We start from the raw sequence: 18,314 nt of genomic DNA on the forward strand, positions 1-18,314 counted from the left end.
CGGGAGGCCCGTAAATTGTTCCCGGGTACTCCGTATATTCAGGCGTCGGAGGGGTTTAGGCTTCCCGTCCCACAAATCCCGTAGCTCTCTCCGTCGTCAATCCTCCCCTCCGGCAGTCGGGTCTCTTTGACGATGCCTGTCACGGGTGTAGGGCGTGGAGGCGGCGTCGATTTTGATTGGTGCGGGTGGTTTGGGTGCGGGGGAGGGGGTTTGTTGGTCACAACGGAGTACGAGCGTCGAACCCTGTTCTCCGACGCTGATCTATGACACGCTGCACGGAGGCAAGACCGCTGCCCGCCAATGTCATCTCCAGCGGCGAGGAGTAGAAGACTACCCCGACGGCATCAAGTCTAGTTCACTTTATGTTTTTATCTTACTTTTATCTAGTTTGCTTGTATGTTTCTATGAATGAACTCCGGCAAACTATGTGGCGCCAACTCGGTTGTTTTATCTGAGCTTAAATTTGCAATGTGTTTACACAGGATCTGTTCTGTGTAAGATTATGCATTTTTGTAAATTCGTCTTACGGGATACCGGAAACTAATTTTAGAAGATGAAGAAATACGGGATTTGTTAGACATGCTCTCACACATGCTACTCTACTCTACTCCCGGCATCACCAGCCAAGACCGGGCAGACTGTGGCAGCAGATGTGTGTGATTTTTCTCTCTTGTTTTCTTCATTGATTTTTTCCCAGTGTGCAGCTGCCTTCTTTGGTTTCCTAAGGGTTTCTAACAGTTTTGTTTACTACGTTCTCAAGAACTAAAATTGCCATCTTCGGACAACACAAATTGCCATAAAAAAACATTCACAATTTTCATCCACCCGACCGAACGTAGCCAGTCGCCCAATTCTAAACTTTGTCCTAATTCCATATAGCTTAACATAAAAGTGTAAACTTCGACCCGAATCAAGCATTGCAAGTCGGTTTTCAGACATATTGGACACTCTAGTTGGCTGTGAAATATGAAATACAATGAAGATGTGTTGAGCACATATGAGAACATGTCCGGGCCGACGGTGATCTTTGTGCTCGACGAGATACGCGAGGCCTTGGGATTGGACGTGACGGTGTGGGTGTGATACTGAGGGCCGGACCCGGAATTTCCGCTGAGACGCTACATTACTGGTAGCCACTTCTCCCTATTTATAAAATATAAGGTTTTTTTTTGAAAAGTTTAATTTATTTAATTTTGACCAAGTTTTGAAATCTGACTATTTTTTTATAGGGAATAAATGTGTACAATACTAAATCATTATTTTACATTCATCATCAAATATATATTATATTATATTTATTTAACATTGCAGATATTGATATATCTTAGTACTAAAAACTTGGTGATTTTTTTTTACTTTTTCGAAAATTAGTACCACTTATATTTTGAAATGATTGAAGTGGAACGGGTTTATTTGACCGTGAGTGCAAACTTATTTTTACGAGGTCATTTACCGAGCGCTAGTAAATCCGTTCTAGTAAATTACCAGTGGCGTGCAGCACTATCGTCTCAACGGAAATTCCAGGCCCGAGCCCCAGTAGCACACCCAGGCCGTCACGTCCAACCCCATGCTCTCCGCCGCGTCGCCGTATCTCGTCGAGCACAAAGATCACCGTCGGCCCGGACATGTTCCCGTACTCGCTCAGCACATGGCGGCTCGCCGCCAGCTTCTCGGGGTCCAGCCGGAGCACCGCCTCAACGCCGTCCAAGATTGCTCGCCCGCCCGGATGCACCGCCCAGAATAGCCGGTTCCAGCCACCGCTCAGGCCGAGCGGCCCCAGCGCGTCTACCAGGCACCGCTCGACGTTCTCGCGAACCAGCGTTGTCATCTCGACGGCGGGGCGGAAGAGGAGCCCATCCTCGCCGAGCCGCCCGGCCGCGGCGTGCTCGGACTCCGGTATCACGGTCTGCGACGCGGCCACCATCTCGAAGAGCGGGCGCTCGACGACGGCGCCGCGGTTCGCGTCGTCGGCGCCGACGATCACGGCGCCCGCGCCGTCGCCGAACAGGGCCTGCATGACCAGCGTGGCCTTGTCGGCCTCGTCCTCGGGGGCGCGGAGCAGGATGAGAGTGAGCTCGGCGCAGACGACGAGGACGCGAGCGCCGCGGTTGTTCTCGGCGACGTCCTTGGCGACGCGGAGCGCGGTGGCGCCGCTGTTGCAGCCGTTGAGGTAGAGCATGGTGCGGCGGACGGAGGGGGCGAGGCCGAGGAGGGAGGCCAGCCGGAGGTCGGCGCCGGGCATGTGCCCGCCGCAGTAGGTGCTGACGACGAGGTGGGTGATGTCGGTGGCCGGGCGCCCCCACTCCGCGATGGCCTTGGTCGCGGCCGCTGCCGCCAGCTCGGGAATGGCGGTGGCGGCTATGCTCATCCGGGTGTCCAGGGATGGCAATGCCCGGTCTATGAGCTCAGGGTGGTCACGCAGCATCTCCTCGGTGTGGTGGAAGTAACGCTTCTTGATGGCAGAGTTTTTACCTGAATAGAACACGTAACCATACATGTTTACATGCTAACATGGCCACAAGAGCGTAATAACATACATACATATTCTGTGGAGCTTGGATTTGAGTTTGGTGAGGTGCTCTGCGTTGGTGACACGGAAGTAGAAGTCGGCGTACTCGTCCTGCCGCACGCAGTTCGCCGGGTTCGCCGTGCCGATGGCGAGCACGGACGCGGGGCCGTCCGCGCGCTGCGCCTGCCGGATGGCGGTGGCCGCCGGACTTGCCGTGAGGTTCCCGAGCAGCACCATCTTGGTCTCTGCTGGGAGAACTGCCGTCCAGCATGGACAGTAGTGAAGGCTGGAGTGTACCGAAGGAACGACCACTGTGTGGCATTAAGTACTGAGACAAGATGATCACCTTCTGGACCCGAGAATTGGGAGCAAAACCGACGAGCCTGACACGTGAATTCCATGTAGCTGATATGCTGTTTAGTTGGAAGTTGGCCACCTTTGTTCAGCTTCCAATTCGTTGTGGTATGTAAACAAGTTGGTTCGCAGCAGAGCGTAGGTCCAAACTGCAGCCTCGCGATTGAGCTACTTCCGGTGCAACTCACGTTTTTTTTAGCATCGACTGAGCACGAGGAAAAAAAAAAATTAATGCATGACCACTTCTGTTGAATAATGGGTAGGGAGACCTGAGAATGGTTTCATACTTAAACCATACTTGAATCACATCCATTCATTTATCTCTTAAAATCAGACTTGAATCATACCCATTTAATGTCATTTTTAGCCCAACCAAAACCAAACTTACTATTTTTTCCACCCAAACCAATTTAAACCCAAAACATAACCATGGGTTTAAACCCAGTACATAACCATGGATTTGCTTTAAGGTACATATGATTGCATAAATTGACATGTTAAGAAACAAATAAGATAGAAAAGACATAAGTGCATCTACAACAGTTTAGAAACAAAGTAATCCTTGAGATACAGTCAACACACAGTAAGAGGCAAAAAGAACATGCCCATGGCTGATAAGCTCACTAACAAGTGTATTAAAACCAAGTTGCTTAGCGAAAGCACAAGAAAACACTTCCGATTTTCATCTCTTGTTTCTCCATAATACATAATTACATAGTGCATTACAGCATGCACGCGGATCAAAGATATTCGTTCTCGGTCGTAGTTTATTATTGTATATAACCAATACCTAAAAACCGGTTTGGACCCATAGTTTATAACCGCTAATAACTAAACCGTTTAAACCCATAACCAACTATACCCAAACTGGTTTCTCCACATACCCAAAAAAGCCAAACTAAAAAAATCTCAGCCGAATAAAACCTAAACCAATCAAACCCAAAGTAAGAACCGAACCATTACACCAGGTTTAATAACCATTATCACGTTTAGTAGGGACATTGGCAGCAACAGAGATTTCAACAGGGAGGAGCTGGCAATCGAGACCCATGATTTACAGGACCTCGGCAACACCGTCACGAAGGTGAGGTCTGGACGGCTATAAAGGAAATGCCTAGTGATAAGGAATCTGGTCTGGATGGCTTCATGGAAATTTTCTTTAAAAAGTGCCAGGGCATTGGCAAGCACTTTGTTAGGCGGGTTATTCAACGCTTTGATTGATTTCACACCTCAAAACCTTCAATGATTAAACTCCATCAATATGGTTCTCCTGCCAAAAAAGGAGGGTGCGGAGAGTCTGATTACGGGCCTATCAGTCTCATCCACACCCTGGCTAAAATCATTGCCAAAGTTATGTCCCTACGCCTTGCTCCCCACATGGATGACCTCGTATCCAATGCGGAGAATGTTTTTATCAGAAGGCGTAGCATCCATGACAACTTCATGTGCGTCCGCAACTTTGCTAGGCAGCTACACAAGTGCAAGATCCCGACTCTTCTATTCAAGTTGGACATCGGAAAGGCTTTCGACTCCGTTAATTGAGAATACATTCTAGACCTCCTTCGGCGCATGGGGTTCCCGGACAAGTTCCACACCTGGATTGCCGCATTGCTCTCATCGTCTACGTCTCGCATTCTTCTCCAGAGGATCCCCGGGCCATCCATTAAACACGGGGCTGGTTTCCACCAAGGAGATCCAATTTCTCCACTCCTCTTTGTCATCGCAATTGACCCGCTTCACAAGATTCTGGATTTGGCAACCAGGAAAGACCTCGTGCACAAGATTCGAGGGTGTGTCCCCATGGTCCGTACCTCCCTTTATGCGTATGATGTCGTCGTTTTCGTGGCTCCTGTCAATGCGGACATCGACAACCTTGCGTCCATTTTGCGAGGTTTTGGGGACGTGACTGGCCTTTGCACCAACTTTCAAAAAAGTCTCGTCTTGCCAATTAGTTGCAATCACCTTAACCTTGGACACATCCTTCAGAGCATACGGGCATCCCATGCCTCTTTCCCGGTGAAATATCTAGGCCTCCAACTCTCTGTGCAACAACTTAGGAAGTTGGACTTCCAACATCTTGAGGACAAGGCAGCTAGCAAGTTGGTCACTTGCGACGGCCAAAACATCACCACAATTGGTCGTGCGGCTCTTGTCAAGTCAGACGTCTCCTCCCAAGCCATTTACTCGGTCATGCCTCTCATCGTAGCGCCAAGGTCTCTCAGCAACCTCAATAAGCTGGAACGGGCGTTTTTGTGGTCCGGAGCGAACAAGACAACAGTTGCTAGCTGCAAAGTGAATTGGAACATGGTATGTCGTCCAAAGGAGTATGGGGGCCTAGGGGGGTTCTCAACACTCACAAGTTTGCGCGTGCCTTGCGCCTTCGATGGCTGTTATGAATGGAAGGTTCCCCATAAGCCTTGGGTCGGTTTTGGCAACCCTTGCACCGAAGATGGCCTTGAGTTTTTCTACGCCTCCACTATGATCACCGTGGGAGACGGTGCAAGGACGCCTTTCTCGGACTCCCCTTGGCTATTTGGGAGGAAGCCAAAGGATATTGCACCGCCAATCTTCAAGGCCTCAAGGAGAAAACATTGGACGGTTCGGGAGGCGCTCAAAGAGAATGCTTGGATTCTTAAGATTAGCACCAGCACTACTATCACCACTGATCACATCAGCGATTTCTTCACTCTTTGGATGCTCCTACATGACTTTCACCTACATGGACATGCCGAAGATGATATCATTTGGAAGCATGCAAATGACGAGATTTATTCGACGGCCTCTGCGTACAAGGCTCAGTTCCTGGGCTTGAGTCTTTATCCCATGGACCGCATGGTTTGGATGGCTTGCCCCCCTAAGGTTAAATTCTTTGCTTGGTTAGCTCTCCAAGACCGCATTTGGACGTTCGGCCAGCTGGAGAAGCGCGGTTGGGACAATTGCGGCCTCTGTCAGCTTTGCAACACACAATAAGAAACGGGGCCACATCTCTTCTTTAAGTGTTGGTACTCTTAGGCTTTGGAGATCAACCACTGAGAAGCTAGGCCTTCTGCACGTCAACACTTCTGACTCGCACCTTAATGATTCAGTCATGGCGTGGTGGGGACAAAAGATCTGATAGCCGAAGTCAAAACTCGAGTGCAATGACCTCCCTCACCATGCTCATCTTTTGGACCATTTGGAATGAGCAAAATGCGATGGTCTTTCTCCATAAATTCGCTCCACCTTTGGTACTTCTTACGTCCCTAGATGAGAAAATATTGTGAGTTTTGGCCGGCACAAAAAAACATGGGTCTGTAATCTCTTGCGAGTAGTTGTCATGCCGCTCAGGGGTTCTATAAAACTCTAAACTCTGTCCTCTCCTTATTTAGTAGATGAGGTAAATGGTGTGCCCCCGTTTAAAAAAAGTTGTTAGAAGTGTGAAAAAAATACTCAACATTAATCATGTTACAAAAAATTAAGATCCAAACTCACTATATGCATATAGCTTGAGGGAAAAGAAAAATAGCAACCACACATAGGCCAAGGAGATCTACAACAAAAAACCTGATCACTTTAGCCTAAAGGTTTTCACACGCAAAAAAATAAAATTGAATACCATAAAGGTTTTAATTTCTTTAGCCTAGAGGTTTAACCCCTCAAAATTTTGAGGGAAAGTGCCCCTCCTGCTCAAATTTAAGCACGCAACTTAAAAAAACAAGGGATGAAGTCTCAACAAAAGATTCCTTATCTCCGACTCTCTCTCGCGGCCTCATCCACATGGGCAGCCCCCTCCACGCCCTACTTCCCACAGTTTCGTCGACCTCGCACCCACCTTTCCTACGCTCGCCGGTCGTTGATGCCGCTCGACAGTATTCAACTTGAACCATTGTGCGGCCTCGTTTTGCCGAGAAAGGAACTATCGGAGGAGCTCTATGTAATAGAGCACCCGTGCTCGAGCTAATGTCGTCCCTCTCACGAACACACCGACGAGCTTCCAAGAACCGAATCCAAGCCATGGGGGGCTTCCTTGGCGCAACATATGAGCACGACTTGGTTGAGAATCAAGCTCCTCGACGCGTGCATGCCTTGCCAGTAGCCGCACCGAGCACTCGCAGACATTAGTGGATCCATCCCAATGTGTCAGGGTGGGCCAATAGTAGAACCGTTAATAAATATATTTTCTTATTTATTCTAACTTTTTCTATGATACAAACTATTGGAAAAATTACAGGGTGGGTCGTGGCCCACCCTATCCACCCTCTAGCTCCGCTATTCTCCGTAGACTTGACGTTGCACCAACACACCGTGGCTTTCACCTCCCCCGCTTGCCAAGTGTTCGACGAATTTCCAAGGTAACTTCTTCCCTATTCTTTTTCGTTGTTGCTTTTGCATTCAAATTCATCAATCAACATTGAATTTTCTACATGAAGAGACCGAGGGAGATGTAACTCTAACGACTCATAGTCAGAGAAAAAGGAAGAAAATGACGATAATTTTAAGATGGTTATTGTCATGATCGTTAGGGAGGAAGAAGAGGTGAGACTGAGATGAGAATCTTAGTTGTGTCGCATGTATAACAATCGAGATTGGGCAGAACGCCATGCCAAACTTGTCAAGCATTACGTTGCACCCAATTCAACATATTCAGACTTTTCGATGGTCATTTTGGAAGCACCGGGATCTCTTCAATGCCATTGTAAAGACTATTGAGGGCCATGATCCTTGGTTTTCATTTAAAATGAATGCACTGGAAGAAATTACAACAAGTCCATTTATGAAGTGCACTGAGACACTATACTAGTAGAAAACACGACTTTAGTCCCGGTTTGTAAGGGTCTTTAGTCCCGGTTGTGCAACCAGGACTAAGGAATCGGGACTAAACGTCCCTTTAGTCTCGGTCGTGTTAGAAACCGGGACTAAAGGGGCTCCATGTGGCCGCTGCGTAATGCTCGGGTAGGAGGGCCTTTAATACTGGTTGGTAACACCAACCGGGGCTAAAAGGAGGGTTGGGGTTTAGGGTTTTTTAGAGGAGGTTTTTGGAGGGTTTAGGAGTTTTATTTTGTGTTTCCCTACTCTTTTTGTGTTTACCATTCAATTATTTTTCATTTAGGGTTTTCATTTTCATTTTATGTTTTCCATTCAACTCGACGCTAGCTATTAATAGCAATGAAGAACTGTTACACAACATCGTCATGAATATGGAGAAGTGACCTCTTTCTCCATGCTTGGTCGAATATATGTCATATAACAACTCATCATGATCTTAATCAACTCATCATCATTCTAGTTGTTATCATATACTAGCTAGTTAAACATCTCTTCATCATTGTAGGTAAAATAGCATAAAAATTATGAACTCATAATCATTCTAGTTGTTATCATACTAGCAAGTGACCAAGTTATCACAAGTTAGAAACACTAACTAGTGCTCTCTCCTAGGTAAAATAGCATAAAAAAGGTAAACTCCAGCATCTCCCCATTAAAGAATAGAGATCAACCTATCTCCAACTTGTGGCCTGCGAAAGGTATCAATATCGCCTCCAAGTGGTTGCGTGGATGCTTTTATTGCCTTGCTCCATCCTTTGATTTTCAGGGTATCTTCACTTCGAGATATTCTGTATTTACAAGAGTAACCCATCCAAAGTGGGCGTAAGTTAACCATATGCAAATCACCATTGATAAGCATCCATTTAGGCACGGTCTCTCGCGAGGGTGCCTCTTGAAGAACATAAGTAATAATAGCAAAGTTAGCAAACTATTTTTTCTTAGGAAGAATGTATGAAAAAGATGGACTAGTGACGCAATGGTAAAAAAAATTCTTACAAAGTTGTCTGAAGAGATGTTATAAGGGTTCAACTGGTGCACTAGTGGCACATATCCATGATAATTGTTGTCAGTCATGTAATATTTAGCATGCTACTGAAATCATGAATAAATGAGATGAGATGATTTTTTCCAAAAAGTAAGCTCGGAGTCGTAACTGTAGTAGCTTCGATCTATTATCTGTCGTGTAGTTCTTGTAGCAGAGAAATAAGCTGATAATTTAAAATAAAGAAGTTTAGTCGGGATGAGTATCAAATACTTTTTAATAATCAATATACATTACCGAACAATTTTTTTGGCAAACTCACGTGGAGGTAGAACTTGAATCAAGTCATCCGCATGCATCCAAATTTATATATTATTATGACGAACATCATCATTACCAAGATTGAAGGTAATGTGCATGTCTTCATCCAACCCATATGCTTTACAAAATGCTCTCCAATTAGAACAACCAAAACATGTGTGATCTTCTTCATTTTTTACCTTAACAACAAAAGTGTAATGCTCTGTTTTAGGTGAGCTATCTTAGGTTGTGTAGTATCATTCTTTTTGAAATGGAACTTGTCCAAGACAACGAATCTTGCATGGCAGGGAATACACTAGTCGAATTGCACAAAAGAACAATTAAAGGTTAATTAAAGCAAAGAAGCATACGTCATACTTCATTAACAAAAAATACATGTCGTCTTTACATACCGTAATAATATCAAAGTCATCTTGTAGCTTGACGGTGAAGGACGTACCGTTGTCTAGGTGAGGATAACGGTTGCATATACCCTTGTCATCCCAGCACAAATGGTACTCACCGATCGTCCCCTCGTCGTCGGACAAGGACATTTTTTCTGTTCATGATTCTAAGATCAAAAATCAGCGGTAATTATACAAAGAACTATTCAGCGTGGCATAAACATAGGAGCAAGAGGTTCATAGGAGTCGTCAAGGCAATATGCAACCATGAGATAAGTTGTTTTGAGACTTAATAAAATCATATGCATATGAACAATGGATTAGTGGCAAACATCATGCAGAGTTGACAAGTTTTATAACAAGCAGTTTCACACTTAACAGTTTTTTAACAAGTGTGAAACAACAACACTATAATAGCATGTTTGCAAGCTTGTTACAGTGTCTAAACCGGCTCCTCTAGGGCAGCGGGGAGGACGCCCGTGGACGGAGGGACTCCTTCAGCGATCGTCGGGGATTCCTCACCGGCGATCGTCGGGGACTCCTTGGGTTTGGCTCTCCTTCAACACTGACTTTGTATCTTCCGACACGTCAAGCTCAGTCTCGTAACCCTTGGAGAGTTTAACCGAAATTTTTGATAACAAAGCCATGCGTCCAACCTTACTTGACAAGGATGGAGCAGCGTCCTCATCCCTGCAGACCTCACCACCTCCCATGTTGTGATGGCATGGGTGTGCGTGACCCGCATCATGATTTCTTTCTCCTCATCCTTGGTGACGATCGGACCCTCTTTTGGCCTCACTGCCCATTTTTACGGATCGCTCCTGCCTCCCATGCCCTGACAGGCTCTCACAACACATTATGCAAGATCTCCTAGATCGACGGATCGATTAGGGTCGGTGCGTCATAAGGCAGAAGTATAACGAGAGGAGTCGGCGCGTGGGAAGATCTGCGACCCGCGAGCTTCTTCCTCGCAAGTCTAGGAAATCCACGATTAAAGTTACTGAAAAGCCAAAATGGTCGAAACTAGTAACTAAATGGCACATACTTGATCGATGGCTTGTGGGCCGTGACCTTCGGGTGTTGAAATGTTATATATTTGTGATGAAATAATGTATATGTGTGTTGAAATGCTTATGTGTTAAAACGTTAAAATATATACAAGTATTTTTACCCACGAGTATTACCCGCACCCGATCGAATACGGGTATGGGAACCTTTTTAAACCCGGGGTGCGTATACAGGTACACGTATGGACAAACTTTTTTAAGAAGGGTACGGGTTTGGGCACATAATACCGATACCCAAACCCTACGGATGCCATGTTGAAACATAACTGGGACCATCTCATAACCAGATTTAGGCCCATGCAATCCTGGACCTAGTTAACTAATCTCAAAAGGAATATTCCTGAATTGAAAAAATGGCCGTGAGTTTGAAATAATTGTTATCTAATTTGAAAAATGTTCACAAATCCATAAAAATACTTATGATTTCAAAAAACTATTCTGAATATGAAAAAAATGTTCATGGGTTCAAGAAAATGTTCATGAATTTTGGAAAATATCATCAATTCTATTAAATGTTCATAAATTCAAAAATGTTTGTAAGTTTTCAAAAAATGATCAAGATTTCAGGAAAGAGTTCGTAACTAGTAAGAACATTCGTGAATTCGTAACTGATCGTAATTTTGAAAAATGCTCGTGAACTCAAAAAGGTTCTACGTTTAAAAAATGCCACTAATTTAAAAAAAACATGATTTCAAAATAGTTTAAGATTGCAAAAGGAATGTTCATGAATTCAAAAAGTATTCATGATTTAAAAAAATCATAAATTTGATAAATAATAAAGAATAGAGATAAAGGAAAAAATCCCAACAAGAAAAAACAAAAAAAATGACAAAAAGGAAAAAAATGGTACATACTCCGGTCCAAATTCACGTAGCCGAGAGGGGTTTGATTGGCAGTTGTCGTCCTACACGATAAGTACGGATCGCCGTGAGATGTGTCCAGTTATGCTCATGGGAAAAGAGGAAAAGGAAAATTGGACGCTAGAAAGTTAAAAACAATTTATTTGAATTTAGATACATGCTAAACTTTTAACAGGTTCTAAATAAAAGAAACGAACTGAAAAAATGAGTAGGGAGAGGTAGTAAAAACGCAGAGTATAATATATCTCCTACGGTTTACAAAGAAAGACTCTTCCCCATTTGGCTCTGCTTGTTTCGATCAACCTTATTTTTCTCTCACTCAATCGTTCTGTCGACGTGATACCATCACATGGAATATATGAGCAGCTAAGAGTATCTCTAGCAGACTTTATATAAGCGCCCAAGCTCATAAAAAATTACGTTTTACAGTTTTGATGAAAAAATGTCCAGAACACAAACCGTAAAAGTGATCTAACCCGTAATTTTTTAAGTGACACGGAAAAGTCACATCTGAAACCCTTACGTTTGAAGGTTTGAAGGCCGAACCGAGAGGGGCCTGTATACCGGTCAAACCTCATCGGAGCAAACACGCTACCGCGGAGTTTGCCGGAATCCGCCCTAACTCGTTGGAATTCATCACCACACACTGAAAAGGCCGCTAGACGTTGCAATCAATCGCCGCCGGTTTGAGTTGGACGAGCTCGACATCGTCTTGGCCTCCCATGATCTCAGTCTGGCTGCCGGAATCCTCCCGGAATGGCCGGCAAAGAGGCACGGCTCGGCCGTCGCGGGTGGCAACGAAGGAGGACAGTGCCGACGGGCGGCGGGGCATGACCGACGGGTGGCAAGGCGTTACCGGCGAGGTTGGACGCGACCGGCGGGGTAATGGGGCGAGCTCGACGGGGACCGGACACGGCCGACGGACGACGGGGCATGGCCGACGGGGCACGACCGACGGACGGCGGGGTTGGACACGGCCGGCATGGCCGGCGCGGCCGGTTGAAGGAAGGGGCGGCGACACCCGGACTGGAGAAAGGACCTTTTTTTTCTAGTTTTACAATTTATGTTCAGCCGTAGTTAAAATGTATCTTTAAAATGCTTTTTTCGATCCATATCCGAATTTTACAGTTTGCTTTTATGGGGTGTGCTAGAGATGCTCTAAGCACAATCCATAACGGGATGCATAGAACGGATTAGTCCAACAGAATAAAAACAAATTGAACGAAGCTAGGCAACGGTTGACCGACCCAATTTTTGGCTGGTCAACTAGTAGCCACCTGATTCAGTAGTTAGCGCCCGTTGGATTGATGGTCCGTGCAGCTGAAAAACGGTCAACGCAAGCAACCCCGTTCTTCAAAACAAAACACAAACCGTAGAACAATTGTTGTGCGGTAATTTTTATTTAACCATAATTCCATAAAGTGTACATGTATATACAACGAAATTAAGGAGCTAATATAAGTTTGACCAATGCCTGTTTTGGAACACATGGAGGTAATTCATACAGAGTTTGAAAATTGCTTTCGGAGACCTCCATTTGCAAAACTCATATTTTTACATTTTGAAAGATTCTAGAAAAAATACAGATGTACATGGAAACACAATTTACATGTGTATAAATTTGCATGACGAAATACGTCGAAATGAGGGTTGTGTAAAAAAAAAAAGCTTTCAGCACATGATACTATCCATCCTTAAAGTCCATGAATTTGCCTTTTTTACAGGTTGCATTTCCAGGTATTTCATCCTGAATTTTATACACACACAATTCATCATTGTATGCTTGCATTTTTTTAGACTTTTCTAAAACTGAAAAGTTTGAGATTTTTTGAAACGGCTTCATGGATCCCGGTTACCACCATGCCCCACTCTACACGGTTTTTCATTGGACTGCCAACATCAAAGAAGACCAGTGATCCACTCCTTGAGCCTCACCAAATGATTTGCCTAGATTCGATGATGTAATAGGATTAGGTCTTCTGGCACTTCTTGCCTAAAGATTTTGCCATTTCTTTGAGTGGAAATTCTCTAGTAGCCTTGGATGACACCATTGCAATTGTATCTGGTAATGATGAGTGCAGGAGCATGATATCATGAAAACAAGAAATGGCTTGATTCCTGGAAGGAACAATGTTGTTCTAGCAACCTATTGCAAAGCCACCATCCCAAAAGTCACCCCCTCCTTGCCCATTCGGACAAGTCTTCTGAAAAATTCCGTCGTGAGCAATGAGGACAACACTTTAGACATGTATGGATAAAGAAGCCAAGGCCGACACGTCCACGACCACCGCGGACAACCATGAAAAATAGATCACGGAAGACCCTCGTCGCTCGGGTCCTAGGAAGGCAGCGCACAAATGACAAACCGGTGACTTGCCCGGTGAGCCCGGGAGTATACCATGACGTCCGTCTTCATGGAAATTATCCGGTTTACATGTAATCGGTTTCTTTTCTAATCTTATTTAGAATACATGCGGATAGTTTTTCATGAAAATTATCTGGTTTACATGTAATTGGTTTCTTTTTTAATCTTGTTTATTTAGAGTACACGCGGATAGTTTTTCCTGGCCGGCTCCCGCATCCGTCCAGGATGCCGTGCCCGAGGTCCGCGTTGGAGATGCCCTGATGGCTGAAGCTGAAGAAAACGTGGCAGTCCACTGTGCACGCATGGTTCCCATGTAGTGCCACGAGCCGCCTCCCCACCTCAGCGATCTCATCCAATCGACAGCGGCCGGTTTGGACCCTTTCCTCCACGGCCGCCACGAGTCCAGCACCAGCACCAGCACCCCTCGGTTTTCGACGGATCACATGCACGCTCCCCAGTTTCGGCGACGCAGAGCGCACGGAGACCGAGCGCGCGCGTCTCCCCGTCCCAGCATCGTCTCTGGGTAAAAAGCAGCCACTGTGCACCCGACCGACCGGCGCACGTCAAGATACTACTTACCGTGCAGGCAGGCAGGCAGCGTAGCACAGTGACCTGACCGGAGTAGGAGTAGGAGTAGGCCAGTCTCGTCTAAAACTAAAAGGACCCTGATAGCTGACCGGAGAGAGAGGAGAGGCAGCCACAGCCAGGGGGCGACGTGACTGGACTGGCCGGACGGGACTTCACAGGGACACCGGGATCAATGCACGTACGTATTATACCAGCAGTGACGGTACATTTGATCGATGCATCCGATCGGCACCGATTCGATGGGTCCAAATTCCGGCGGGGCCCGTGATCGTTTTGGAGCAAAACCATCCCGCCTGCCACTCCTATGCTGCGCCGCGCTCACAAGGAAGGAATCGCACCGCACCTAGCACGCCACACAGACACACAGCTTGCTTCCTTCCCTCTCTGCAGCTCTCTTTCTCTCTGTCCGTGTCCGTGTCCGTGTGTATGTGTGTGTCTGCAGTGCTGCGCTCGCTTGCGATCTCAGCTGAGCAGCAGCAGCGGCAGTTTGCACATTTTGGCTCTTGTGTGTGTGTGTGTGTGTTGGACTGCCGCTGCATGATGCAGCTGCAGCTGGAAGGAAAGAAGGAGCTTTCAATTTCGACGGGACAACTCGTGTTGGGGTAGGGAAGGGCTAGCCGTGGCGTGTCCGTGTGTCCATACATGCATGCATGAGTGACAGGAGAGGAGAGGAGAGGAGAAAGAACAACAACCAAGACTAGCGACCTACAGACCTAGTACTTGTCTCCCTATAGGATTAGTAGACTGCCGTTTGCAAAGCTAGTAGATCAAAAGTATCGAGAGAGAGAGACAAGGAATCTATTGGATGCTAGTATTCTCAAATACAGCCACTTAAGCCTAGAAACCGGATTACTCAACCCCTTAAAACCCCAGCTACGAGTGAGAGCATGGAAAAGCTAGCTAAAGTCACTGTATACCAACAACAATATAGGCAAACCCCTGCATTGCATTGCATGATCAACACGTACGGCAAACCGGCCAACTCGTTGGGAACCTTTACTACAAAAACGAATTGGACTGTTAGGGACTGATTAGTCCTCTACGTACACCTTGGAACAAGAACGGGGCAGCAACCAAGGACGCCGAGTTCCTCAAGATTTCATCATCATCATCCCGGGGACACAAACATCGACCAACCAGACAATGGGACAAAAGGATCGTCTACCAAGAAAGTCAAGCTAGCAAGATCCACCGAGAGAACCCCAAAAGATGGATGTACTATTTTAGAGGAGAATCTAGAACTGTATGGTGCATTCTCATGGGCTGGGTATGAAGCGCCGGCACTTGCACCTCCAGCTCAACGGCTTGTAGTTGGAGTGGTCGTCGTAGGAGGAAGGCATCGCTCTCCCACCACCACCGCCGGATGCAGCGGCACGGCCGCCATGGCGCCCAAGCTCTTTCTCCTTCCTCTTCCTCTTCTGCAGCTCCTGCGGGGAAATGGGCACCTGCACGGCCTCGCAGTGCCCGCAGGACCTGCACCTCCCCGCGCAGCTCGGCGGCCTCGACCCTATCACGCCCCTGATCCCCGCAATGCCCTTCTCCTGCAGACGGACAGAGGTCGAGGAGGCAGGAACAGGATCAGAACTCAAACCGCATCGCAAGGACGAAGCTAACCGTGTGTGGACTGCGGCTGCGTGGTGACCACGCGCGCTGGTGGGCGTACGTACGTACCTCGGCGAAGGCGGCGGCGCTGGCGTGGAAGGCGGCGCGGGTGGAAGCGAGGAGGAGGGCCAGCAGGAGCAGGAAAAGATGGCCCATCTGATAACGATGATGGGTGGGTGGAAGATGGGAAGCGAAAAGGCTAGCGGCGGCGGAGGGAGTGGAAAGGGGAGGCGAGGTGGGTGGTGATGATGGTGGAGGAAAGGCAAAAGTTGGCGACCAGCTGACGGACGGTCTCCGGCGGGCTTGTGGTAGCGATGCGCGCGCGTGCGGGCGTTTTATCCGCGCGTGTAGATTCGATGGCGCAGGAAGAGGACGGGCAGGCGATACAAAACAGCCGGAGGCTCCTTTTGGGGGACTGCCCGGCGAACCACAGTGCACAGTGCATGGATGAATGCTTGTCCAATGCATCTACGGGCGTGCCGTGTGCTGAGAAGTGAGTACTACGCCCATCTTTGCAACAGATTATGGTAGGATTTCTCGGTAAGAGAGAGAGAGAGAGAGAGAGAGAGAGAGATATTATGATGGGATTATATGTGCGAAATAGATTTTCCTTTTGGGATTATATCTGCAAAACAGATGAGTCTGAGAACACATTTTTTTTATAGAAAAAAAGCCTAATCTCTATTGATCAAATTCCACAAAGAGTGGGATTTTGGATCAAATTCCGAACTATACATGACGCCCAGGAGCTAAATTTAGAGCGTATCTAGCTAACTTATGAGCTATGATAGTGCTTTCACGGCCTTCATAAGAAAAATTTGTAGACCGAAGTTTGATCTCATTGATAATAGCGCCACGCCTTCCCTGTCAACCTCGGTTGATGTCCTGGACTACCCCTTTTACGTCAGAGGATATGACAACCTGCTGAAGGAGAAGATCTTCGGCAATGCAGAGTGCTTCCCTGCAAGCCAATGTTTCCAGCGTCATCGGGTCATCTACGCCTTGCACCACCAGTGCGCAGCTGCCTAGGTAGTTCCCAGCCGAATCATGGCACACAACCGCTACAGCGCCCCCCTGCATGTCCTCACAGCTGCGTCAACATGAACCTTTGCACGATTTGCAGGTGGGGCTCGTGGTCGAACTCTCCTGTTTCTGTCCACCTGTACTGTTGGAACCCCTTCCGCTTTGCCTTCCTTTATTTGTTCTAGCTCACCAATGAACCTTGTTGTGAAAGAGTACATCGATTGTGGGCTCTCGAAGATCCCCTCATGAATGGACTTTCTTCTAGACGTCCAAATTGCCCATAATGTAACTGCGAGTTTGACAAAAAGTGCATGTGATAATGATTCCAATTGTGCAAACAACCAGTGTTTTGTGTTGGGTTCCGTATTTGCCATGAGTGTCTGCCCAATTTCATTCTCTACCAGCGCCCAAACACATCTAGATGTCATACACTCAAGAAGGGAGTGACGCCACGAATCCGGAGAACCACATAATCCGCATGTCGAGGAGTTTGACATGTGTCGATGAGACCGAACGCCTTCGATCGACAGGGATTCCCTAAACAATATGTGTTATCTGCATAGTTCTCGAGATCGTGTTGCCTGGGCCCTTAAACTAGACAACACACATAGAATGCACCACATCATAACAACTTAATAGACAGATCATAAGAGTACAATCACAGATGAAAACATAAAAATCAGGCACAAATGAATGTTTACCACTCACCTACATCTCCCACGCCTAGGGGAAATTACTCACACATCAAAAGAGCAAAACCAATGACGCCAAAGATTAAGCTAGCGAAAACCATCTCAATATTACTTTGAAGATCCATAATAAGATGAAATGGACAATACAATTAGTCTTGATCTCCAAATGAGATGAGTAGAGTTACAACTTGTTCTCACTACTTGAAATTTATCTTACAAAGGAGAGGATGAGATGATGTTGGAGATGAAAGAATCAAAACTAAGAAGATCTTCGAAGGTTCTTCGGATCTCCTCCTTGTCCGTTCTCGATGTGGTGGCAACGGCTAGGGTTCTTTTGTCCCCTGGTCCCTTCACGAAAGTGTCTTGTATAGATGTGGTGAAGCTGTTGACACCTCATACGACCACCGATACGAGATCGCATGCTCGTATGGAAGACCGTCTTTTGCTCTCGTGCACAGGTGACCTGGCTCTCCACATGGAAGTTCCTCCATTTGGTTTGATTTGTATTAACCTTGTTTGATTCCCTTTCGTAAGTGATATTTCCTGCCAAACATGGGGTTTTCCTTCTCTTTTGAAGGATTAGCGTTAGAAATAACCAAGAAGTGGCAAGGATCTGGTGAAAACCAAACAAGATTAACTCGAACAAGAACGTAAGTTCTCGAGCCATAACGCGTCGCGAAAGGGCACATCAAGCAGAAGCTCCACACCGTCGGAGAAAGCTCAGGGACCGGGCTTCAAGAAAATTAATGTGTCGCCGGAGAA

At 46.6% G+C, this 18,314-nt stretch overlaps 2 protein-coding genes across 2 annotated transcripts; both read right to left on the minus strand.

Moving 5' to 3' along the window:
• Positions 1 to 863: 863 nt before the first annotated feature.
• On the minus strand, positions 864 to 2,790 carry LOC123450995 (bisdemethoxycurcumin synthase-like). Its single transcript, XM_045128008.1, has 2 exons — positions 2,542 to 2,790; positions 864 to 2,472 (listed from the first exon to the last, which is right to left on the minus strand). The coding sequence occupies exons 1-2, from the start codon at positions 2,744 to 2,746 to the stop codon at positions 1,460 to 1,462; spliced, it is 1,218 nt and encodes a 405-aa protein (XP_044983943.1). The 5' UTR covers positions 2,747 to 2,790; the 3' UTR covers positions 864 to 1,459.
• Positions 2,791 to 15,163: 12,373 nt separating this feature from the next.
• Positions 15,164 to 16,206, minus strand: LOC123450996 (EPIDERMAL PATTERNING FACTOR-like protein 2). Its single transcript, XM_045128010.1, has 2 exons — positions 15,907 to 16,206; positions 15,164 to 15,776 (listed from the first exon to the last, which is right to left on the minus strand). The coding sequence occupies exons 1-2, from the start codon at positions 15,991 to 15,993 to the stop codon at positions 15,492 to 15,494; spliced, it is 372 nt and encodes a 123-aa protein (XP_044983945.1). The 5' UTR covers positions 15,994 to 16,206; the 3' UTR covers positions 15,164 to 15,491.
• Between the last annotated feature and the right edge of the window lie 2,108 nt (positions 16,207 to 18,314).

This window comes from Hordeum vulgare, chromosome 4H (genome assembly GCF_904849725.1).
Source record: "Hordeum vulgare subsp. vulgare chromosome 4H, MorexV3_pseudomolecules_assembly, whole genome shotgun sequence".
Classification (NCBI taxonomy): domain Eukaryota; kingdom Viridiplantae; phylum Streptophyta; class Magnoliopsida; order Poales; family Poaceae; genus Hordeum; species Hordeum vulgare.